The sequence below is a fragment of the Megascapheus bottae genome, chromosome 31 (genome assembly GCF_031878675.1).
Source record: "Megascapheus bottae isolate mThoBot1 chromosome 31, mThoBot2.hap1, whole genome shotgun sequence".
Taxonomy (NCBI): domain Eukaryota; kingdom Metazoa; phylum Chordata; class Mammalia; order Rodentia; family Geomyidae; genus Megascapheus; species Megascapheus bottae.
Window position 1 is genome coordinate 238,497 of NC_143539.1, and position 20,502 is coordinate 258,998.

Consider the following 20,502-nt stretch of genomic DNA (forward strand, 5'->3'; position numbering starts at 1 on the left):
AGTCCTTGTGGACAGACACCAGAAGTGAGGGAGCCCTGGGAGGTTTCCATGAGTCCTTGTGGACAGACACCAGAAATAAGGGGACTCTGGGAGGTTTCCATGAGTCATTGTGGACAGACACCAGAGTGAGGGAGCCCTGGGAGGTTTCTGTGAGTCCTTGTGGACAGACACCAGAAATGAGGGGGCCCTGGGAGGTTTCCGTGAGTCCTTGTGGACAGACACAGAAAGTGAGGGGACCCTGGGAGGTTTCCGTGAGTCCTTGTGGACAGACACCGGAAGTGAGGGGGCCCTGGGAGGTTTCTGTGAGTCCTTGTGGACAGACACCAGAAATGAGGGGACCCTGGGAGGTTTCTGTGAGTCCCTGTGGACAGACACTAGAAATGAGAGGGCTCTGGGGGAGAAAGGGCTTCAGCATGAACTTGTAGGCCAACATCAGACTTGAGGTGGGACAGTGGGAGGGCTTCAGTAATGTCTTGTGGACCAGAAAATGGCGTGCTAGGAACCAGACCACACTGAGAGGACAAGAAGGGCTGGGCTTTCTGTGGCACTGCCTTTGAGCTGTGAGGGCCCAGGTCTCCAGACACTTCTGTGTTTACCCTGGAAACCACCCTGCCTTATGCCCTCATAGAAAAATTTCTGCTCCAGTGGCATAAGTTGCATGTAGCAGCAAGTCCTTGCTTTCATGGTAGGCCTTCCTGGGGCTACTTAGTGGTGCCACAAATTTGGAGGCTTTCCTGGTTGAGAATCCAGGGATTGCTTTGGTTTTCCATCCAGGAATCGCCAAGCTTGGCTGTGCTCTTCTAACTCCTGATCCTAAAAATTTCATAGAGACTACTTACAGTAATAGAACTCTGGTGCTCCCCTCCCAGGAGGCATGAGCCCCAAATCTGTTATTTTTTCAGCCAATGCTCTGGTTGTCTCTCTGCGCAGATGTCTGTGCTTGCTGTGGTTTGGCCAAAGGTCCTAACATGGGCAAGTACATAGGAGGTAGAAAGCCAGATAGGCCTGGAGTTTTGGGTCCACCTGGCAGGGATCAGGCAATGCTGCCAGGAACTGGAGCCCAGCCTTATGCACTGACGACACTAGAAGAGTCAATGTGATTTGAGAGAACAAAATACTTGTTGACTTGATGAGAGATGACCTGTGTTCAATGCCCATTCTGTTTTCGCAGAGTGCCTTATTTAATAACTAACCGTGTGAAGTAGGTACTGTTGCTTCCTGCAGTTTGCACACTCAGGAACTGAACTAGAGGAGCTAAATGACCATGAGGCTCAAACATCTAGGAAGCCAGAGAGGTGGTCTGTTTTGTCTCCCTTCTGCCACCCCAGTATAATTCTGCCTTTGCTTGCCTTCCATATCAAGGTGAACAGCATTCCCCTTGGCCTCCTCCCCAGTCTGCACGCTCTTGCATCTGCCTCACTCGGGATGTGTTTTATCCGTTCATCTCTTCATTGGCTGACCTGGTTCCGTCAAAAAGGCTCTACTGCAGCAACCGGAGCTGACTTCACAGTGATGATGATTCCACCCTGGAACCCAAACGTTCTGCAGGAAGCAAAGCTTCTCCAGATCCCTGGACTACAGCTAAATACTTCACCTGTGCAAGGAGGGACTGACCATTTTAGAATGGAGGGTAAAGGTCAGAGTTCCTTCACAGTTTTATGTTTGTTTCTACTGGAATGCCTACTTTATTTGCATTGGGCGTATGCAGATGATGCCCAGACTTCTGAATACACAACAAAGTTTCCAGGTACTTCCTTGACAGCCCAGCGCTTCTATGCTTTGCCTTTTTCTGTTTTTTTAATTTAGTGGGGCTTGAACTCACGGCCTTCAGTTGCCAGACAAGCACTCTACCACACCCCTCAACCTGTTTTCTTTTTCTTTTTCAAAATAGCATCTCATGATTATGCTCAGGTGGCCTGAAACATGAGCCCCCTATTTATTCTTCTCATGTAGCTAGGGTGACAGGTGTATATCACCTATAGGTCATCTCTATAGGGTCTCTCTTCTTTGGGGTTGCATAAAAGACAGTTGATTTCTACTTCTGTTCCTCTCAAGCCTGGTCAACAATGTCAGTGAGTTGCTTCCTCTACCTGTTGAAACTACCTTCTTGATGATAGAAGTGCTGTGACCAATAAAAGCTGTGTCAATTAAACACAGGTTCTCAGGGGCTTCCTTGTAAACCTGATTAACCCATTCTAGAATTCAGATGTGTCCCGATGAGCCTTTGCTTGCAGTTCCTGAGTCTTATGTAGGATTCTCTGCCTGGGACTCCCCTCAAGTCCCATGGAGATGCACTTCTGATAATGGCTTATCCTGGTATTCCCTGCTTTCTACTACATGAGGACCCCCAACTTGGTTATCCTGTTGATGTGGCCTAATGAGGAAAGAGGTCCTGGTTAGTTTTTACTTCAGAGGTACTCTGTCTCATATTTGCCATGCATCAGTATTCATTGGCCATTCATGAGCCAAACACTCAGCAAAGCTTGTTATCAGGGAAGACTATTCCTATCCTGGACTCCTAACCAGGAGAGTCTCAGGTCAGCTGTGTTTGTGGCTCCCCTGTCCTTACTGCTCTAGGTGTACCAGCAGCCTGGGCATGTGGGGGGGAAGGGGGGAGGAAGGGCAGGGCCTTTTGCATGAGCCTGGGCAAAAGGGATTTATTTATATTTATTTATTTTGCCAGTCCTGGGCCTTGACTCAGGGTCTGGGCACTGTCCTTGGGCTTTCTCAAGACTATTGCTCTCCCACTTGAGCCACAGCACCATTTCTGGCTTTTTTTCTAAGTATGTGGTACCAAAGAATCAAACCCAGTCTTTGTGCATGCTGGGTGAGCACTCCACCACTAGGCCAGACTCCAGGCCCCAAAGGGATTTATTTATGATACTCAGGTTAACTCGGCCTTCTTGGACCTCTTCCAGAGCAGGACTACCCTTGCTCACAAGAGGCTTTGACTTTTAGTCTATAAAACACCTTAGTTTCTGGCTGTTCCCATGCTTCTGTAACCACATCATTGCCTAAACATGGGATTTAATCCCATTTACCTCCTTTCTGAGAAGATGACTCTGGACACAAGATTGCACAACAGTTCAGAGTTCCATTTAAAGGCTATCCTCAGTTTCTCAGGGTTTACATGTGTCAGGCTAGGTTGCAATAAAATCTCATTTTCCTTGTTGTATCCTTGTAACTATTTGGTAATTGTTCTTTGGTTCAGTTTGTGCCAATAATAATCCTGTTGTGTTTGTTCTGGTTTTTTTTTTTAAGTTTCAGATAACACTATGGATGATACATCTGAGCCTACAAAGAACAGCCGTGGCTTTTTAGCCTTCTCCGTAGCCCCAAGGGCTGGGGAATCCTGGAATGCAGGTGCCCACAATGCCATACTAGCTCACCCTGTAATCACCTTCCATCCCTGCAGCACCACCTGAGCGTGCCAGGGATCCTCTTCCTTCAGCTGTAGAGGTGGCAGGCAATGGGTTGCTGTAATGGTCAGCATAGTTAAAGGAGACGATGGGGCCAGGATATAGATGAGAAGCACAGGGTTCACTTACCTGCCGCTGACAGGTGCTGCCATGACTGTCAGTGTAAAGATAATAGGTGTTGTAGGGCCTGTGTACCTGCAGGCATTAGGTGCTGCCAGAGGGGTTGGCTTGACTGAGAGCATCTACTAGAATATCTATCAAGAATGGGGCTAAAGTTGGATAAAATCCAAACTGGTGCCAGGCGCAGTGGCTCACGCCTGTAATCCTAGCTACCCTGGAGGCTGAGATCTGAGGATGACGGTTCTAAGCCAACTCGGGCATTAAAGTCCGTGAGACTCTTATCTCCATTTAACCACCAGAAAACTGGAAGTGGTGCTGTGGCTCAAGGGGTAGGGTGGTGATAGCCTTGAGCTGAAGAGCTCAGGGACAGTGCCCAGGCCCAGAGTTCAAGCCCCATGACCGACAAAAAAGACAAAACAACAACAACAAAAAAACGGGATGTGGCCACCCTTCTACCACTTAAGCTACAACAACACTTTTGGCTTTTCCTATGTATGTGGTACTGAGGAATCCAACCTGGGTCTTCATACAACCTAGGCAAGCACTCTACCACTAGGCCAAACTTCCAGCCCCTTGTTTGTGCTTTTTTACTTGAACCACAATCCCAGTCCTTTCTTTGCTTTATTTTTGATTGATTAATTTATTTTTACATAGGGTCTTGTGTGTTTGCCCAAGTCCAGCCTAGATCACGCTCCGCTTACCTATGGCCACAGGTGCAGCCAGGATCACAGGAGTCTGCCACACAGACCAGCTTCTGAGTGGAACACGGGTTTCTCTGACTTTTTGGCTGGGCTAGCCTCAAATCATGATATTCCTGATCTCTACTTCTGAGTACCTGGGCTTACAGGGGTGGGCTGTTGTTTCTAGTCTAGCCTGGGTATTTTTTTTAATTAACTATGTTATTTTAAAAAGTACCTCTGTTTTTGTTTACTATTTTTTTTCTCTGTAAAAAGTGTTACTAACAAGCAGGCTAACTGAGAAGAGACATGGCTGAGGTTTTTGAGAATTTGTTTTCTGTCCATTTTTCTTGCAGTAATTCCACGTAGACCTATCCTTGCTCAAGTAATTTTCATTGCCTGTACATCCCTCAGCATCGCCCTGATATGTGGCATCTTGGTCTTCTATATAATACAGTAAGTTTGTGCTAAATAATGCCAGCCACCTTTAAGTGCCAATACAACAACTTGGTCTGGAATGACCACGGTGATGATTATAATTAATAAATTATGAGAGCAACGATGAATCTGCAGTCCATTGCTTTTCAGAATGCATGTTGGACTTAGGTGGAGTCATGGTACAGGTGGGAACGAGCAGACAGAACAGAAGTTGGTAGACCAGGCAGCTTTACAAGCTGAGCATGGGCTGGTGCAGACCTGTAGCCTCAGCCTCTGGGAGGCTGGCGTCGTTATTCTTCACACACATTCTCAACTTCTTTATTTGTACCAGAAAAACACCTTAACATTTAGATTCATTGAATCATGTGTCTGAATTTTGATCTTTGGATTATTATACATTTTTGTACTTGTTCTTTTTTATAAAAATATTGAGTTAAAATATCTTCATTCCTGGGTGTTTTTAACATGTTATCTTTTATTTTTTTATTCTAATGTATTTTTATTGTAATTAATAGAAGGGTTACATCATATTTGTCAGATAGAAGGTGTACTACTTCACAAACTTTGCTACTCTTTCTCATGGTTTTGTCCCCATTTCCCTCCCCCCTCTTTTTTTTTTTTTGCCAGTCCTAGGCTTGAGCTCAGGGCCTCAGCACTGTCCCTGAACTTTCTCAAGGCTAGAGCTCTACCTCTTGAGGCTCAGCACCAATTCTGGCTTTTTTCTATGTATGTGGTACTGAGGAATTGAACTTGAGTCCTCATGCATGCTAGGCAAATACTCTACCACTAGGCCAAACTCTCACCATATGTATATACACCTGTGTGTGTGTGTGTGTGTGTGTGTGTGTGTGTGTGTGTGTGTGTGTATAGTTGGTAGTGGGACTTGAACTCTGGACCTGGACGTTGTCCCTAAATTCTTCAGGTCAAGGTTACGGCCCTACTCCTTGAGCCACAGCCCCACTTCCAGTTTTTGGGTGGTTTTGGAGATAAGTCTCATGACCTTTGTGCCCCGGCTGGCTTTGAACCATGATCCTCAGATCTCAGCCTCCTGAGTAGCTAGGATTCCAGGCATGAGCCACCGTGTCTGGCTAGTGTATACATTTTTTAGCTAAGCCATGCAGACCTAAGCAGGTAAGCATATCAGGAAAATAAAGCACTAGCATCTACTTCCACACTAAGCAGCAGAAGCCGTTCAATGATTCACTTGCAGGACCCACCTCAGGTGTGTTGACAGACTCAGCAATCAGGATAAAGACAAGAGTAGCAATAAATTTTACATTAGTGCCAGGCCAGTGGCTCACGCCTGTCATCCTAGCTACACAAGGTTCAAAGCCAGCCCCAGCGCAAAAGGACCTGAGACTCTTATCTCCAATTAACCTCTAGAAAACAGGAAGTGGGGCTTGGCTCAAGGGTAGGGTGGTAGCCTTGAGCTGAAGAGCTCAGGGCCAGTGCCCAGGCCTAGTTCATGCCCCATGCCCCACCAATAAAAAATTTAGAATAGTCCCAAACAATATCCACGGTGAAAAAAAAGTTAACATTTTAAGTACAGGGTCAGTGCCAGCCGGTGGTTGGCCAAGCCATATTGGGATCTTGAGCTAAAGGAAAAGTCAGTCATCAATAATACCCACCTATTTGTATTTAAAATGTTGATATTTTGTCCATCATGGATTTCTTAGCGTTATTATTAATATTATTATTTCATGGGGCTTGAACTCTGGGCCTGGGCAATGTCCCTGAGCTCTTCAGCTCAAGGCTGCCATCCTAACCCTTGAGCCATAGTTGACACTTCAGTTTTCTAGTGGTTAACTGGAGATAAGAGTCTCAGGGACTTTAGTGCCCAGGCTGGCTTTGAACTGTGATCCTTGTCTCTCAGCCTTCTGAGCTCCTAGCTAGGATCTGTAATCTGCTAGGATTACAGCCGTGAGCCACCAGTGCCCAGCGCATTATTTATTTATTTATTTATTTATTTATTTATTTATTTATTTATTTATTTATTGCCAGTCCTGGGGCTTGAACTCAAGGCCTGGGCATTGTCCCTGAGCTTTTGCTCAAGATTAGCACTCTACCCCTTGAGTCACAATGCCACTTTTTCTGAGTATGTGGTACTGAGGAATGGAACCCAGGGTTTCGTGTGTGCCAGGCGAGTGCTCTACCACTAGGTTACCCCCCAGTCCCCCAATTTTTTAGTTTTAACATGTTGCATTGGAATATGGTTTGCCATGATTGAGGAATCATTTTGTCATTTGTGTCCAATATGATTAATTCACTCTGTTTCTGACTTTGACCCATTCCTTGGAATTAACAGTTATTCCTTGGCAGAAATTGTGCTGCCTCTCTCTCTCTCTCTCTCTCTCTCTCTCTCTCTCTCTCTCTCTCTCTCTCTCTCTCTCTCTCTCACACACACACACACACACACACACACACACACACACATACTATATCTGTTTTTCTTCACTTACCATCATGTATAAACCATTTCTTTTTCTTTTTTTTTTTCTTTTTGTTGGTTGTAGAGCTTGAACTCAGAGCCTGGGCTCTGTCTTGGAGTCTTTCTGTGCTCAAGGCTGGCATTCTGCTACTTGAGTCACAGCACCATGTACAGCTTTTTCTCAGTAGATTATTGGAGATAAGAGTCTCAGGGGTCGGGAGTTTGGCCTACTGGTAGAGTGCTTGCCTAGCATGCACGACAACCTGGGTTCGATTCCTTGGTACCGCATACATAGACAAAAAGCCAGAAGTGGTGCTGAGGCTCAAGTGGTAGAGCTCTAGCCTTGAGAAAGTCCAAGGACAGTGCTCAGGTCCTGAGCTCACGCCCAGGACTAGCCAAAAAAAAAAAGAGTCTCAGACTTTCCTGCCCATGCTGGCTTTGAACCTGATCCTCATATCTCAGCCTACTGTGAGCTGAAATAACTAGTGTGAGCCACAGCACCCAGATCAAGCTATTTATTTTTTCAGTCAGAAAATCTTCTAATTAAAGCCTGGCTATTCCTATGAAACCTGCTTCTGAGTTCATCTGTATCCTTCTCTAGTCTACTGGTGAAGAAAGAAGAAAGCCAGCAGCTTGCAATGCTCTATGAAAACGTTGAGATTCCCTTCTTAGGCGATGAGAAGGAGGGCTCTGAGGATGACGGCCTGGAGGAGTCTGCTTACCTGCTTCCGGAGAATGAGAAGGAACTGGGGAAGTTTATTGGCTCAGGTAGAGTTTGGCTTGTCCATCCTCAGGTCACCAGACAGCTCCGTTGGCAATGGCTGACTTTTAAAGGTAGTAATAGGGTGAGGTAGGAAGGACAGAGACTTCTTCGTACCACTACAAATATAGCTGTTTTCATCCAGTCAAATGGGAAGACAAGAGATTAGTTCCTTAATGCAGGACGTTTCCAAGGACCTTAAGGTAGCATTTAGGAAACAACCTTTTGGTTTGCTGTGGGTCTTGAACTCTGGGCCTAGACGCTGTCCCTGAGCTCTTCACCTCAAGGTTAGCATTCTGCCGCTAGAGCCACTGCATCACTTCCTTGGAAACTAAGTTTTTCCACAGTGAAATGCTCCCTTTACCCACACGTGTTCCTGTGACATGCTTCCTGCACTTAGGGAAAAGACAGGCCATGCTGGGAGATCACTTTCCTGTGTTAGCACTCCCAGGAAAAAAGTGGGGAAACAATTTTACAATTGACTTTCTGCTAGGTGTGATGGCACATGTCTGTCCCCCTAACGCTTGGTAGCCCAGGCATGAGAAGCGAGAATGAAGCTAGCCTGGGCTAACTTCAGAGACCTAGTTTCACAAAACAAAAGGAAGTGGAAGAGAAGCTCCAGTGGTAGAGCATCAGCCCGAATTTTAAAAAGAAAGAAAGAAAGAAAGAAAGAAAGAAAGAATATAAAAACAAACAGAAACTTGCCACTTTTCATACAGCACTCATGATCTCTGACAATCCCATTGCTTTTATTTTTTCCAATTTTTCCTTGCTACCCACCAACTCCTTTTGTCTTCATTCCTGTTCTTCCTGTACTATAATCTCAATAATGCTAGTTCTCCATTTCAGTGATTCGAGCAAAAAGGAGGGAAAACAGCATAAAGAAGAAGCAGAGACAACAGCAGCTTTTACCGGTGCAGACTGTAAAGAGCGAGATTTACAGTGTGGCAGAGGAGAATTTGTGAAGAAGCTGCAGAGTGTGCCAGCCAGGATGGAGGCCAGGGCAGGGCTTGCTCCCAGAGAAGCACTCCGCAGAAGAACATCGCAAGGGGGTGACGGAAAATAAACTTATGTGACATGGCCAGTGCTGCTTCTTGGCACTCGTAGACCTTAAGTGGAAAACTGAATACAAGTCTGTTAGAGGCGACAGAGAGAAATGGTCAGATTCTCTTCTCTGGTTCTGACCAGAAAATCAAATGATTTCTTTGGCCAGTCCTCCCGACCATGCCAACAAATTTTTTTCATTAAACAAAACGTTTCCTATTGACTACAGCTATGTGACTTAGGGGGTCCCATTTATGCTATTAGTGAAAATGGATTTAGGTTAACTTAAAAATGAAGCTACCATGGGAGTTTGGCCTAGAGGTTAAAGTGCTTGCCTAGCATGCATGAAGACTCGGGTTCGATTCCTCGGTACCACATACATAGAAAAAAGCCGGAAGTGGTGCTGAGGCTCCAGTGGTAGAGCTCTAGCCTTGAGAAAGTCCAAGGACAGTGCTCAGGCCCTGAGTTCAAGCCCAGGACTGGCAAAAAACAAACAAACAAACAAACAAAAAATGAAGCTACCATGGGCCGGGAGTTTTGTCTAGTGGTAGAGTGCTTGCCTGGAACCTCAGCCCTCCCAAACTCCACCTTCCCAAGCAACTGTTACAGGCCTGCAAGAGCAGCCGCCTTGAAAGCATTTGGTAACTCCTTATCTACTCACAGATGCCTACTGAGAAGCAGCTTGATTCACTGGAGCAGCCGTGGCAAAACAGGTGAACACATTTATCAACTAATCTTAGCCTTCACAGCAGACTGAGGATCTTGGTTTGAAGCCAGCCAGGGCAGCAAAGTCCGTGAGACTATCTCCAACGAACCACCAGAAAACCAGAAGCGCTAGCCTTGAGCAGAATTGCTCAGGGACCGACAAAAAAGAAAGAAAATTGACCAAGATTTAGAGTCAAAGAAAGCAGTTTATTCACTTTCTGAGAGAGAGGTGCTGACACTATATATTAGAGAAAACGTTCGAAAATATAAAGATATGGAGAAAGAGACTACACATAAAAGGGACATATAAAATGGCACACAATACTGAGTACTCTGACTATAGACAGTAGACGGGGACCCAGCTCCCCTTGTCTCCCCAATACTACAGCATTTTTCCTTCCATTCTTTGTTGGTGTTTGTGAGGCCTGAACTCTGGGCCTGGGCACTGTCCCTGAGCTCTTCAGCTCAATGCTACTGCCCTACCCCTTGAGCCACAGTGCCACTTTGTTTTCTGGTGGTTAACTGGAGATGAGTCTTGTGGACTTTAGTTCCCAGGCTGGCTTTGAACCCAAGATCCTCAATAACTAGGATTACAGGCGTTGAGCTACCGTGCCGGGCTTCCAATTCATTCTTGTTGGGCCATACAGAGAGCAGTCAAGCTGGACCACAATCTTTCAGACTGCACATATGTAGTGGATTGCAACATATATATTTTTTTAATTGGTGAGCTTTAACTTCCAGGTCCTCAGTCACGGAAGGAAAGGTAGAAATGAACAGACCTAAAAGAATGCTTACGGAAATAAATGCAAATCTGGGTGCCAGTGGCTCACACCTGTCATCCTAGCTACTCTTGGGGCTGAGATCTGAGGATTGAGGTTCAAAGCCAGCCTAGGCACTAAAGACCCTGAGACTCTTTTCTCCAATTAACCACCAGAAAACCACAAGTGTCACAGTGGCTCAAAGTGATGGAGTGCTGTTCTGTCTGTCTGCGCTGTGTGTCTGTCTGCCTGTCTGCGCTGTATGTCTGTCTGTCCTGTCTGCGCTGTCTGCCTGTCTGCGCTGTCTGCCTGCGTTGTGTGTCTGTGTGTGTGTCTGCACTATCGATCTGTCTGTCTGCCTGTCTGCGCTGTATGTCTGTCTGTTCTGTCTGCCTGTGCTGTGTGTCTGTCTGCCTGTCTGCGCTGTATGTCTGTTTGTTCTGTCTGTCTGTTCTGTCTGTTCTGTCTGTCTGTCTGTCTGCGCTGTCTGTCTGCACTATCGATCTGTCTGTCTGCCTGTCTGCGCTGTGTGTCTGTCTGTTCGGTCTGTCTGCCTGCCTGCGCTGTGTGTCTGTGTGACTGTCTGCACTATTGATCTGTCTCTCTGCCTGTCTGCGCTGTGTCTGTCTGTTCTGTCTGCCTGCCTGCGCTGTGTGTCTGTGTGTCTGTCTGCACTATCGATCTGTCTGCCTGCCTGTCTGCGCTGTACGTCTGTCTGTTCTGTCTGCCTGCCTGCGCTGTGTGTCTGTGTGTCTGTCTGCACTATCGATCTGTCTGCCTGCCTGTCTGCGCTGTACGTCTGTCTGTTCTGTCTGCCTGCCTGCGCTGTGTGTCTGTGTGTCTGTCTGCACTATCGATCTGTCTGTCTGCCTGTCTGCACTGTACGTCTGTGTGTTCTGTCTGTCTGTCTGCACTATCGATCTGTCTGTCTGCCTGTCTGCGCTGTACGTCTGTCTGTTCTGTCTGTCTGCCTGCGCTGTGTGTCTGTGTGTCTGTCTGCACTATCGATCTGTCTGTCTGCCTGTCTGCACTGTACGTCTGTGTGTTCTGTCTGTCTGTCTGCACTATCGATCTGTCTGTCTGCCTGTCTGCACTGTACGTCTGTCTGTTCTGTCTGTCTGCCTGTGCTGTGTGTCTGTCTGCACTATCGATCTGTTTGTCTGGCTGTCTGTGCTGTACGTCTGTCTGTTCTGTCTGCCTGCCTGCGCTGTGTGTCTGTGTGTCTGTCTGCACTATCGATCTGTCTGTCTGCCTGTCTGCGCTGTGTCTGTCTGTTCTGTCTGTCTGTCTGCACTATCGATCTGTCTGTCTGCCTGTCTGCGCTGTACGTCTGTCTGTTCTGTTCTGTCTGCCTGCGCTGTGTGTCTGTGTGTCTGTCTGCACTATCGATCTGTCTGCCTGTCTGTGCTGTACGTCTGTCTGTTCTGTCTGCCTGCGCTGTGTGTCTGTCTGCACTATCGATCTGTCTGTCTGCCTGTCTGTGCTGTACGTCTGTCTGTTCTGTCTGTCTGCCTGCGCTGTGTGTCTGTCTGCACTATCGATCTGTCTGCCTGCCTGTCTGCGCTGTACGTCTGTCTGTTCTGTCTGTCTGCCTGCGCTGTGTGTCTGTGTGTCTGTCCTTGAGGGCGTGCGCCGGTCCTTCCGCGCTCGCCACGTCTCCTTACCGCCGTGACTGCAGAGCTCCGGTTCGGCGAGGCGTCCCGGGTCCTCCCGGCTCAGGTCTCGGCTTCGCCCCGCCCCGCCCCGACCCCGCGGACCGAGACCCCCGGGATGGAGCACGGGGCGCCGGGGACCCCGCGCGTCCCGGGGAGGAGGACGGGGCGCCGGGGGCGCCGCGCGGGCTGCGCGTCTGGGGAGGACGCGGAGCGGACGCGGCTGTCGTTCCCACACCAAGGGACCCCCAGATAAGTGCACGGGCGCCGGGGACCGCGAACTACACTTCCCAGAATGCTCGGCGCCGCCCCCTCAGCGCGCGGGCCAATGGGAGCTCGGCATCCGGCGTTTCCATGGGAGCAGAGGGGTGAGGGCGGAAGTCCCGCCTGGGCTTTGTGGCGGCCATTTTCCGGGTAGAGGGGAGGAGACCGCGCCGGCCGCCGGCCGCCGTCCTCCTCAGCGCACGCTGGCCCGCCCGCGGGGACCCGCGCCAGGCCCTGGCTGGGAACCGCGCTGGCCGGGTCCCCGCTCCGCCCTGCACAGTCCGATGGCGGCGGCCGCGCTGAAGAACGCGGCCCAGGTGAGCGCGGCGCCCCCGGGCCCACCGGAGCCCTAGGTGAGGGGCCCGCGAGGCCTGTGCGCGTGCGCGAGGCGCGTGCGCGAGTCCCGTGCGCGCGTGCGCGGCCCGCAGCCCCGGCCGAGGCCCCGCGGTGAGCCTGCGGCCAGGCGCCCTGGGGCCTCCGGGCCGGGGTCTCCAGAACGGGGATGTGGCCCGGGGGAGCTGAGGAGCCGGGGGGTGGTGTGGAGGCCCCTGCTCCCGCTCTGCGGCCGGAGGTTACACACCTGGGGAGGGGTGACCCACGGGGCCTCTTCACCCTGGGGCGTCCGGTCCTGGGGTGGGCAGGGTCACGTTGACCCTCTGAGAGGGGAGCTGAGCACAGCGGTGTGGGACCAAAGCGGTGGAGTGTGGAGGTGACCACTGTGTGGGGCCAGTGGACCGGGGCAGGCGGCCGTGAGGGCGGCTTGGGAGGTGGGTGGAGCTGAGGCTGGGCCTCCCGCGCTTTGCTGGGTGGTGCCATTGGGTCATAGGGCCCAGTACAGGAGTAAGTGGCCAGGAAGGTCGCCTGCATTACAAATCACAGTGTGGTGACTTCATAGGCATGCAGGGAGGTAGGGGCAGGTGTGTTGTGCATGTGAGAGTGGCGACACTCCTTGTGGACCTGGTGCCCGTGCACTCCTCGGAGGGGACCGCCAGGGCTGTGAGGTTTGGAGTGTCTTTCGCAGCCCAGGGATGCCCGCTTGGCTGGAAGTGCGTTTGCATTAGGGACAGTTGGTCTTTGCGTGTTGGCCAAGTGCAGAACAGAAGTTGGATGTGGTCCTGGGAGCTGAGGTGAGCACAGGTCTGTGTGGCCAGCTCCACTCTTGGACAGAGCTTTTGTAAGATTTGAGTCTCTCACCACCAGTGGGAGAGCTTAGAGCAGGTCAAGACGCCAAGATGGACATTGAACACAAAGCTACAGTGTGAGACTCGGATCCAAGGCTCACACATGGTGGCTCTGCATCTAGTGAGATTAGGATGATAACAGGGTGAACCCAAGTCGCCCCCTCCACTCTCCTGCTGGTAACATTGTCAGGTGGACAGCTCTTCTTTTCAAACGCAGCCTTATTCCTCTATGGCAGATTTCAGCTTCTGCCAGCATCTTGAGTTGCCAAGGCTGGCCCATTGTGGCCTCCAGGACGTACCTCAGCCTTGTGGTCACCTACATCCCAGACGTTGAGATTTCCTGTACCTTACCTCAGCGTGGTGCCTGGTGGTGTGTGTTCTTCCCTCCCTGCTCTGTAGAATGACATTGTGTAACAAACCGCAGGCAATGTGTTTGGCAGTTCTCATACTCCTGGGATTTAAATGCCATCAGTGGGAAGAGGGAAGTCAGAGGGGCCAGTGGTGTGGGGCAGTGAGGGGGTGGTGGCCAGATGAACGGACTGTGGTATCTGGAGTTAAGAGGGATGTGTAGTCTAACGAGTGATGTGCCCTTAGCCAAAAAAACCTCTTGGCCCTGCAGCCCCGGCCTTCAGTCAGAAATGCTGCTGAGGGCGGAGGGTAGATGGGTCAGTGCCTGGTCCCTGGCTCAGTTATGCATTTCTCCGTATGTACCACACGACCAGTAAGCCGGGCGAGAGGACTCGAGGAGCCTGGGAAGAGGTGGGCATGATATAAGTGGCAGAATTGATTGTGTGTCCTAAAGAGACTTTTGTGATTTGGTAAGTCTCTCCGTGGCACTGTGACCTTTGAAGATGTGGCCGTCCACTTCTCCTGGGAGGAGTGGGACCTCCTGGAAGAGACTCAGCAGTGCCTCTACCACCATGTGATGATGGAGAACCTGGCGCTCGTGACGTCCGTGGGGGACACGTCCGTGGGTGAGTTCCTCACACCTGGCCTCCTCCCCCTTCACAACACCTCCCCAATCTGCCAGCTCTACTACTGCCCGGGCTGTGCCCCATCTCTGAGGGGGCATGTCTCCCCAGTTTTTCTCACTGTTCCCTCTGTGGTGTTTTCCAAAACAGATTTCAGCACACTGTGTCATGAGAGACGTGTGCGTCTTACACGGTCCTCACATTTCCTGGCCCCGTGTACGTGTCAACAGCCACTGCTGAGCCCTCCTCCCGTCGGTCCACTGCCTCCGGCCTCTCTCCAGGATGGGACTTGATCATCTGTCCGAGGCACTCACTCGTGATTCTTGCTTCCAGGTTTTGAGCGTGGAGTGGAGGAAGAACGGACCAGTGCTGCTTTAGCAGTGTCCCAAGCCAACACCTCCAGAGGCCAGTCTCCTGCCAGTGTGACGAGGGGCCCGGCCTCAGAAGACGTCTTGCACACCACACGTGGCCAGGATAGACCTTGTCTTGAACAGACAAGTGAAGCATTGGGGGAGCAGTTCTGCACCAGCACGGACACTCACCCACACCGGGAGCACTTCGGGGAGAAAAGTGTCACAAGGGGTGAGGGCCCTGCCTTGTCTGTGAAGCCTGGCAAAGTCACCATGTCAGAGGAAGCCCTCCCCCGAGGGCAGGGTGGACAGGAGTTGCTGGCCGCCGCTGGACTTTCACAGGAAAAGCCGTCAGACACCAGCAGTCTGGGTGTAGCTGTCTGTCACAGTGGAGAAACGGATCACGGCTATGGGGCAGTCACGGAGGCGTTGGGCCACACTGGCTCTCTCGGTCAGCAGCAGAAAGCCCTCCCTCGAGAGCGCTGCTACACGTGCAGTGACTGTGGAAAGTCCTTCAGCAAAAGCTACAGCCTCAGTGATCACTGGCGGCTCCACACCGGGGAGAAGCCGTACGAGTGCGGGGAGTGCGGGAAGTCCTTCCGGCAGAGCTCCAGCCTCATCCAGCACCGCAGGGTTCACACGGGCATCCGGCCTCATGCCTGCGAGCAGTGTGGCAAACTGTTCAGCAATAAGTCCAACCTCATCAAGCACCGGCGCGTGCACACGGGCGAGCGGCCCTACGAGTGCAGCGAGTGCGGGAAGTCCTTCAGCGAGAGCTCGGCGCTGCTGCAGCACCACAGCGTGCACACCGGCGAGCGGCCCTACGAGTGCGCCCAGTGCGGGAAGTTCTTCACCTACCACTCCAGCCTGATCAAGCACCAGAAGGTGCACAGCGGCGCGCGGCCCTACGGCTGCCCCGAGTGCGGGAAGTCCTTCAGCCAGAGCTCCAGCCTCAAGGAGCACCGGCGCGTGCACACCGGCGAGCGGCCCTTCGGGTGCGGGGAGTGCGGGAAGTCCTTCAGCCAGAGCTCCGCCCTGCTCCAGCACCAGCGCGTGCACACCGGGGAGCGGCCCTACCAGTGCCCCGCGTGCGGGAAGTTCTTCACCTACAGCTCCAGCCTCCAGAAGCACCAGCGCGTCCACACGGGGTCTCGGCCCTACCAGTGCCCCGAGTGCGGGAAGTCCTTCACGCAGAACTCTAGCCTCGTCAAGCACCAGCGCGCCCACACCGGAGAGCGGCCCTACCAGTGCCCCGAGTGCGGGAAGTCCTTCAGCCACAGCTCCAGCCTCATGAAACACCAGAAAACCCACCGTGGGTGAAGGCCAGGGCGGCCTGCTGACAGGCTCCATGTCTCACTCAGTGGGTACACAAAGGGCATAGGAGAAGACACCTTTGCTGTGTGGCGATGTCATGTCTTTCACAGCTCCTCCTCTGTCCAGACACCCCCGTGACGCCCTGTTCTGGCGTGGTGGCCACACTCTCCAGTAGCCATTGTAGCTCCCGGCAGATGCCCGAGGCACACTGGACTGTGGCCCCAGCTGTTTGTTCAGCAGTTGAGCCCTGGGACTTTTCCAGGCATGGAGGCAGCTGAGCAGACGAGCGCTCACTCCTTTTCCACTGCTTTCTGCCAACGTAGGGCCTGGACCTGGCCCCATGTGGCCTAGAGGACTGGACTGGAGGCTGGACTATGTATTTCAGGGGTCTGATTCGAGTCACAGGACTTGATGGACTGCTCCTGCACTCTGGTTTGTATAATAAAGTCGTTATTGTGTAAGCCACCATTTTCCTTGGAATTTGTTCACAACGACCTGTTCTCAAAACATGGGTTTTGCTAACTTGAGGGGATGGCTTGGTCTGGGGAGGGAACCCCAATACACAAGAGAAGTGAAATGGACAGTGTAGCTCCTTGTAGCTTGGAAGGTTTGCTCTGCTGCCTGAGGCCTCCATGGAGAACAGGCAGAAGGAGCCAGTCTTCCTTGGACTTGGGGACCACTGGCCTGGTCACTGAGTAGAGGGCAGGGCAGGGTGACAGACGCCAGGGGCTCTCTGTGCACAGGGTTCCTGTACCATGCCAGGGCTGCAGACCTTCATACCCAAATTCAGAAGGGTGAGACTGGGATGTTCCAAGAAATACAGAGTAACTGAGGGATGCCACGAACGGCTTAGAGGAGGTTAGAGGACACCGCTCGGGCCTCCAGAACTGCAGCCTGCAGCGGATGTGGGGCTGCAGGTCATCTAGACGTGGTGTGTGCTCACCTCGAGGCTGCCTGCAAAGCTAGGCTAGGTCGGAACCCCGGCCTGCCCAGGTCCTCTGGAAGCCAGCATTCCTGCTGAGGGCCAGGTCTGGACCCCAGCAGTGTGCAGGAGACATACCAAATCCAGAGCAGGGCTTGAACTCAGGGCTTGGGCACTGTCCTAGACACTTTTTGTTTGCTCAAGGCCAGTGCTCTGCCACTGGAGCCACAGCACCACTTCCGGTTTTCTCTGTGTATGTGGTACTGAGGAACGGAGCCCGGGGCTTCGTGAATGCTGGGCAAGCACTCTACCAGCAGGCCACGTTCTTGCCCCTCAGAAATTCTTTAAACAGTGATCGCACAGCCATTAGCAGTGAACACTTGTGGATACATTCTATTTAATTTACTACAGTGTCCTTGTTCCTGTCCCAGCGGCCAGTGACATAATGTGGTCAGTACATCACACGGCAAAAGGCCGTAAAGGATTTCTTACCTTGACTGCTTGTGTAAGGCCTGTCTCCAGTGTGGACTCTCGGGTGCTGAATGAGGCTGGAGCCCTGGCTAAGGGATTTCCCACATTCCCTGTGTGTACAGGGTCTCCTGTGTGCACGCACTGGTGTTGAGTAAGACTGGCACTGCCTGCACACATAGGGCCTCTCCGGTGCTGAAGGAGGCTGGAGCACTGTGTGAAGGACTCAGACTCCAGTGCTGAATGAGGTCAGATTTCCGGGTGAAGGACTTTCCACACTCTGCACACTCTTACGGCCTCTCTCCAGTGTGGACTCTCGGGAGGACAAATTTGCAGCTAAAAGACACCACATTCACTGCACTCGTAAGGTCTGTCTCCAATGTGAACACTCCATGTCAGATGAGGTTAGAGAGCTGTCTGAAAACTCCCACAAGCACTGCACTCATAAGGCGTTTCTCCACTGTGGGTTCTCTGGTGTTGAACAACTTCACATTTGCAGCTCAAAGTCTTCCTCCCCTCCCCACACGGATGTGGTAGCTCTCAGCCGTGTACTCCGGTGCTCGGTGAGGCTTGTAGGCAAAGCCTCTCCCACACGCCTCCCACTTGTGGAGTCCTTGGTGGCAGCTCTGGCTGAGGTCAGGTTCAGATGTGTGGATAGAGGTGGTCACACTCGCTATGTCCGTAAGGCGCTTCTTCAGTACGGCCGCACTGTCTGCCAAAGGACTTCCCAGGATCATGACCCTCGGGGGTCCTTTAACGTCCTGTGCTGGCCACATACTCAGCTGCAGGCGAAGGCTTCCTCAGGCTGGCTTCCCTCACAGTCCTTCTCCAGGGTGGGTCCTGGACGGTGTGTCTGCTGGTGCCAGGAAACCCCCTGCTCCTCACTCCAGAGCACTGCCCACTCCTTACTGCTGCTGCTGGAAGAGGGTGCCCGTGGGGGCTGCAGAGGCCTCCCCAGAGGGGACCAGCTCTGTCCACCAGGCTTCTGCAGCTTGTCAAAGACAAGATCTTGTCCACGCACCTTTCCCAGGGCTTTTGATTTTGGTTCTGCTGAAAGTTTGCATCAACAGAAGCCTTTCACATGGGCGCTGCCCACAAACCATTTCTGCACTGAGGATGTGGTTTGGTCCCTAGACTGGTACAAAACATTTCCCAAGACCCGGTCATCCATCTCAGAGAGTTCAGTTCCTGGGGTGCACTTGCTGTGGGGGACTGACCCGTGACAGTCCTTGTGTAGGTACAGTGTGCCCCAGAGCAGCTCTTCCTCAGACCAGGGCCAAAGCCCGAGATGAGAGAAAGGCCAAATGCACGTTGACATCTTTGGAGAAGGGAAGGCCTACCATGGGCTAGGTGTGGAGAGACACACCTGTAATCCCAGCACTAAGGTCTTAGTCTGTACTATGGAGTGAGGCCCTCTCTCCAAGAATAAGAAACAGAAAGCAACAGTACCATGAGGACAAAGCAGCTGTGGGCAAGTTGAAGGAGCTGCTTTGAAGTGCAGGGCCTTTGGAAACTCGAGTGGGCGAGACTACAGAGGCCCCGAGGAGGAGGAGGAAGCAAAGGCTGGAGCGTCCAGCTCAGGCCTCTGTGAGGAAGGACACGTCCACTCCGTGTGGGGCACAGGTGCCAGATCAAGATAATGCAAATGGAATTAGGTAACTGGTGACAAGGGTTATTTAAGGACGTGCAGGTCAAAACCAGAGTACAGTGCTTCCCCTCGCCCCCTGTTTTCTGCTCTTTACAGGGGTCAAAGAGATGGAGGAAAGAAGGGAACAAGTGCAATCATGACATTTGCTGTACACTATGTGGAAAGTGATTGTGCAAGTTGTGGGCAGGGATGGCAGGCATGGGAGGGGAAGTGGAGGGAAAGTGAAGGAAGGTGGGACATCAGCCAAAAGACAAATGTACCCCGTTGTACGACACCTTAACAATAACAGTAAAATGTTATTTAAAAGCATACAGCCTGGAGCAGACAGCAGAGCACACACTGGGGAACAAGTATGGAGAACGCAGCTCATGAGGAGCATAACCCGGGTCCAGTTCCTCACACAGGTAGTGACCAGTAGAGGGAGGGATCATAACTTGGGCACAAGACATAGATCTGGTCTCCAAGGGCACACTCAGGTCTCTAGGGCACACATGGGTCTCCAGGGGCACACCTGGGTCTCCTCATGCATGCGCCGTGTCCAGCATTTCACAGCAGGACTCCCTCTCCAAGAGCCCCCTCTCTTCTGGGAGAATTGAATGGCCAAGTGTGGGAAGGTCACTTCCTGCATGATGGGAACGGCTGGGTTCACAGTCCCCTGCTCCTCCCCATGGCCTCATCTGAGAGGTGCAGGCATGGGGGGCGCTCTCTGCGGGCAGGGGGCGGTGCCCAGCCCATCCTGCACACTGGCCTGCAGCACTCCTTGAAAAAACCCAAGGACAGTGCCCAGGCCCTGAGATCAAGCCCAGGACTGGGAAGAGAAAAAAAAGAAACCATGCTTTTATGCATGTACATATGCATATGCACATTCAGATTTGGAAAGCTTCCTACATTCTAGAGGATAGAAATACTATCCTTCAAATGAATTTGTCTTTTATTTTCATTTTTGTCAGCTGTGGGGCTTGAACTCAGGGCCCCGGCACTGCCCCTCAGACACGTTGTGCTCAAGGCTAGCACACCTGGGAACCAAGGGGACAGATATGAAGCCGGGCCCTGCCGCCTGCCTCCATCTGTTTTCCTCAGCCAGATGTCCATGGCTGGAAGTTACGGGAAGGGCAGGGTGAGGTGTGAGCAGGGGTGCGAGGCAGACCCCACCAGGCAGGGTGTGCCCAGGATGCCATGGGTAGGCCCTGTTTCATGATAGGATCCTGTCCTGGCGACATGTATGCTCTTTCCAGTCCTGCACTGTCCAACGTTCCTGTCTCTCAGTGCTGAAGGACAGAGCTTGGGGACAGATCTCTCACACTGGGCCTGGCAGCAATTTGATTCTTTGATCATTTACTATACGGGTCTTTCCCTCGTTCCCTGTCTCCACACACGTACACC

At 51.8% G+C, this 20,502-nt stretch overlaps 2 protein-coding genes across 4 annotated transcripts; both read left to right on the top strand.

Moving 5' to 3' along the window:
• Window positions 1-1,403: 1,403 nt before the first annotated feature.
• C31H19orf18 (chromosome 31 C19orf18 homolog) lies at window positions 1,404-8,990 on the top strand. Of its 3 annotated transcripts, XM_090322051.1 has the most exons (5): window positions 1,404-1,747; window positions 3,262-3,363; window positions 4,573-4,672; window positions 7,684-7,850; window positions 8,692-8,990. In XM_090322051.1, the coding sequence occupies exons 1-5, from the start codon at window positions 1,426-1,428 to the stop codon at window positions 8,805-8,807; spliced, it is 807 nt and encodes a 268-aa protein (XP_090178177.1). In that variant the 5' UTR covers window positions 1,404-1,425; the 3' UTR covers window positions 8,808-8,990. The 3 variants fall into 3 exon arrangements, with proteins under 3 accessions (XP_090178177.1, XP_090178178.1, XP_090178179.1); XM_090322052.1 differs by lacking the exon at window positions 3,262-3,363 and having other exon boundaries at window positions 1,405-1,747; XM_090322053.1 differs by lacking the exon at window positions 3,262-3,363 and having other exon boundaries at window positions 1,406-1,636.
• A 3,435-nt stretch (window positions 8,991-12,425) lies between these two features.
• On the top strand, window positions 12,426-16,262 carry LOC150043345 (uncharacterized). Its single transcript, XM_090322033.1, has 3 exons — window positions 12,426-12,582; window positions 14,270-14,420; window positions 14,751-16,262. Exons 1-3 carry the CDS (start codon window positions 12,550-12,552, stop codon window positions 16,085-16,087), a joined length of 1,521 nt encoding a protein of 506 aa, XP_090178159.1. The 5' UTR covers window positions 12,426-12,549; the 3' UTR covers window positions 16,088-16,262.
• Window positions 16,263-20,502: the final 4,240 nt, after the last annotated feature.

Excerpts from the sequence above, each read along its gene's own strand:
- C31H19orf18 (XM_090322051.1), top strand. The coding sequence starts at position 1,426 with ATGTGTTTTATCCGTTCATCTCTTCATTGGCTGACCTGGTTCCGTCAA. Across the intron at positions 1,748-3,261 it reads ATACACAACAAAGTTTCCAG|TTTCAGATAACACTATGGAT; the intron begins GTACTTCCTTGA and ends TTTTTTTTTAAG. Across the intron at positions 3,364-4,572 it reads TGGGGAATCCTGGAATGCAG|TAATTCCACGTAGACCTATC; the intron begins GTGCCCACAATG and ends TTTTTCTTGCAG.
- LOC150043345 (XM_090322033.1), top strand. The coding sequence starts at position 12,550 with ATGGCGGCGGCCGCGCTGAAGAACGCGGCCCAG. Across the intron at positions 12,583-14,269 it reads CGCTGAAGAACGCGGCCCAG|TCTCTCCGTGGCACTGTGAC; the intron begins GTGAGCGCGGCG and ends TGATTTGGTAAG. Across the intron at positions 14,421-14,750 it reads CGTGGGGGACACGTCCGTGG|GTTTTGAGCGTGGAGTGGAG; the intron begins GTGAGTTCCTCA and ends TCTTGCTTCCAG.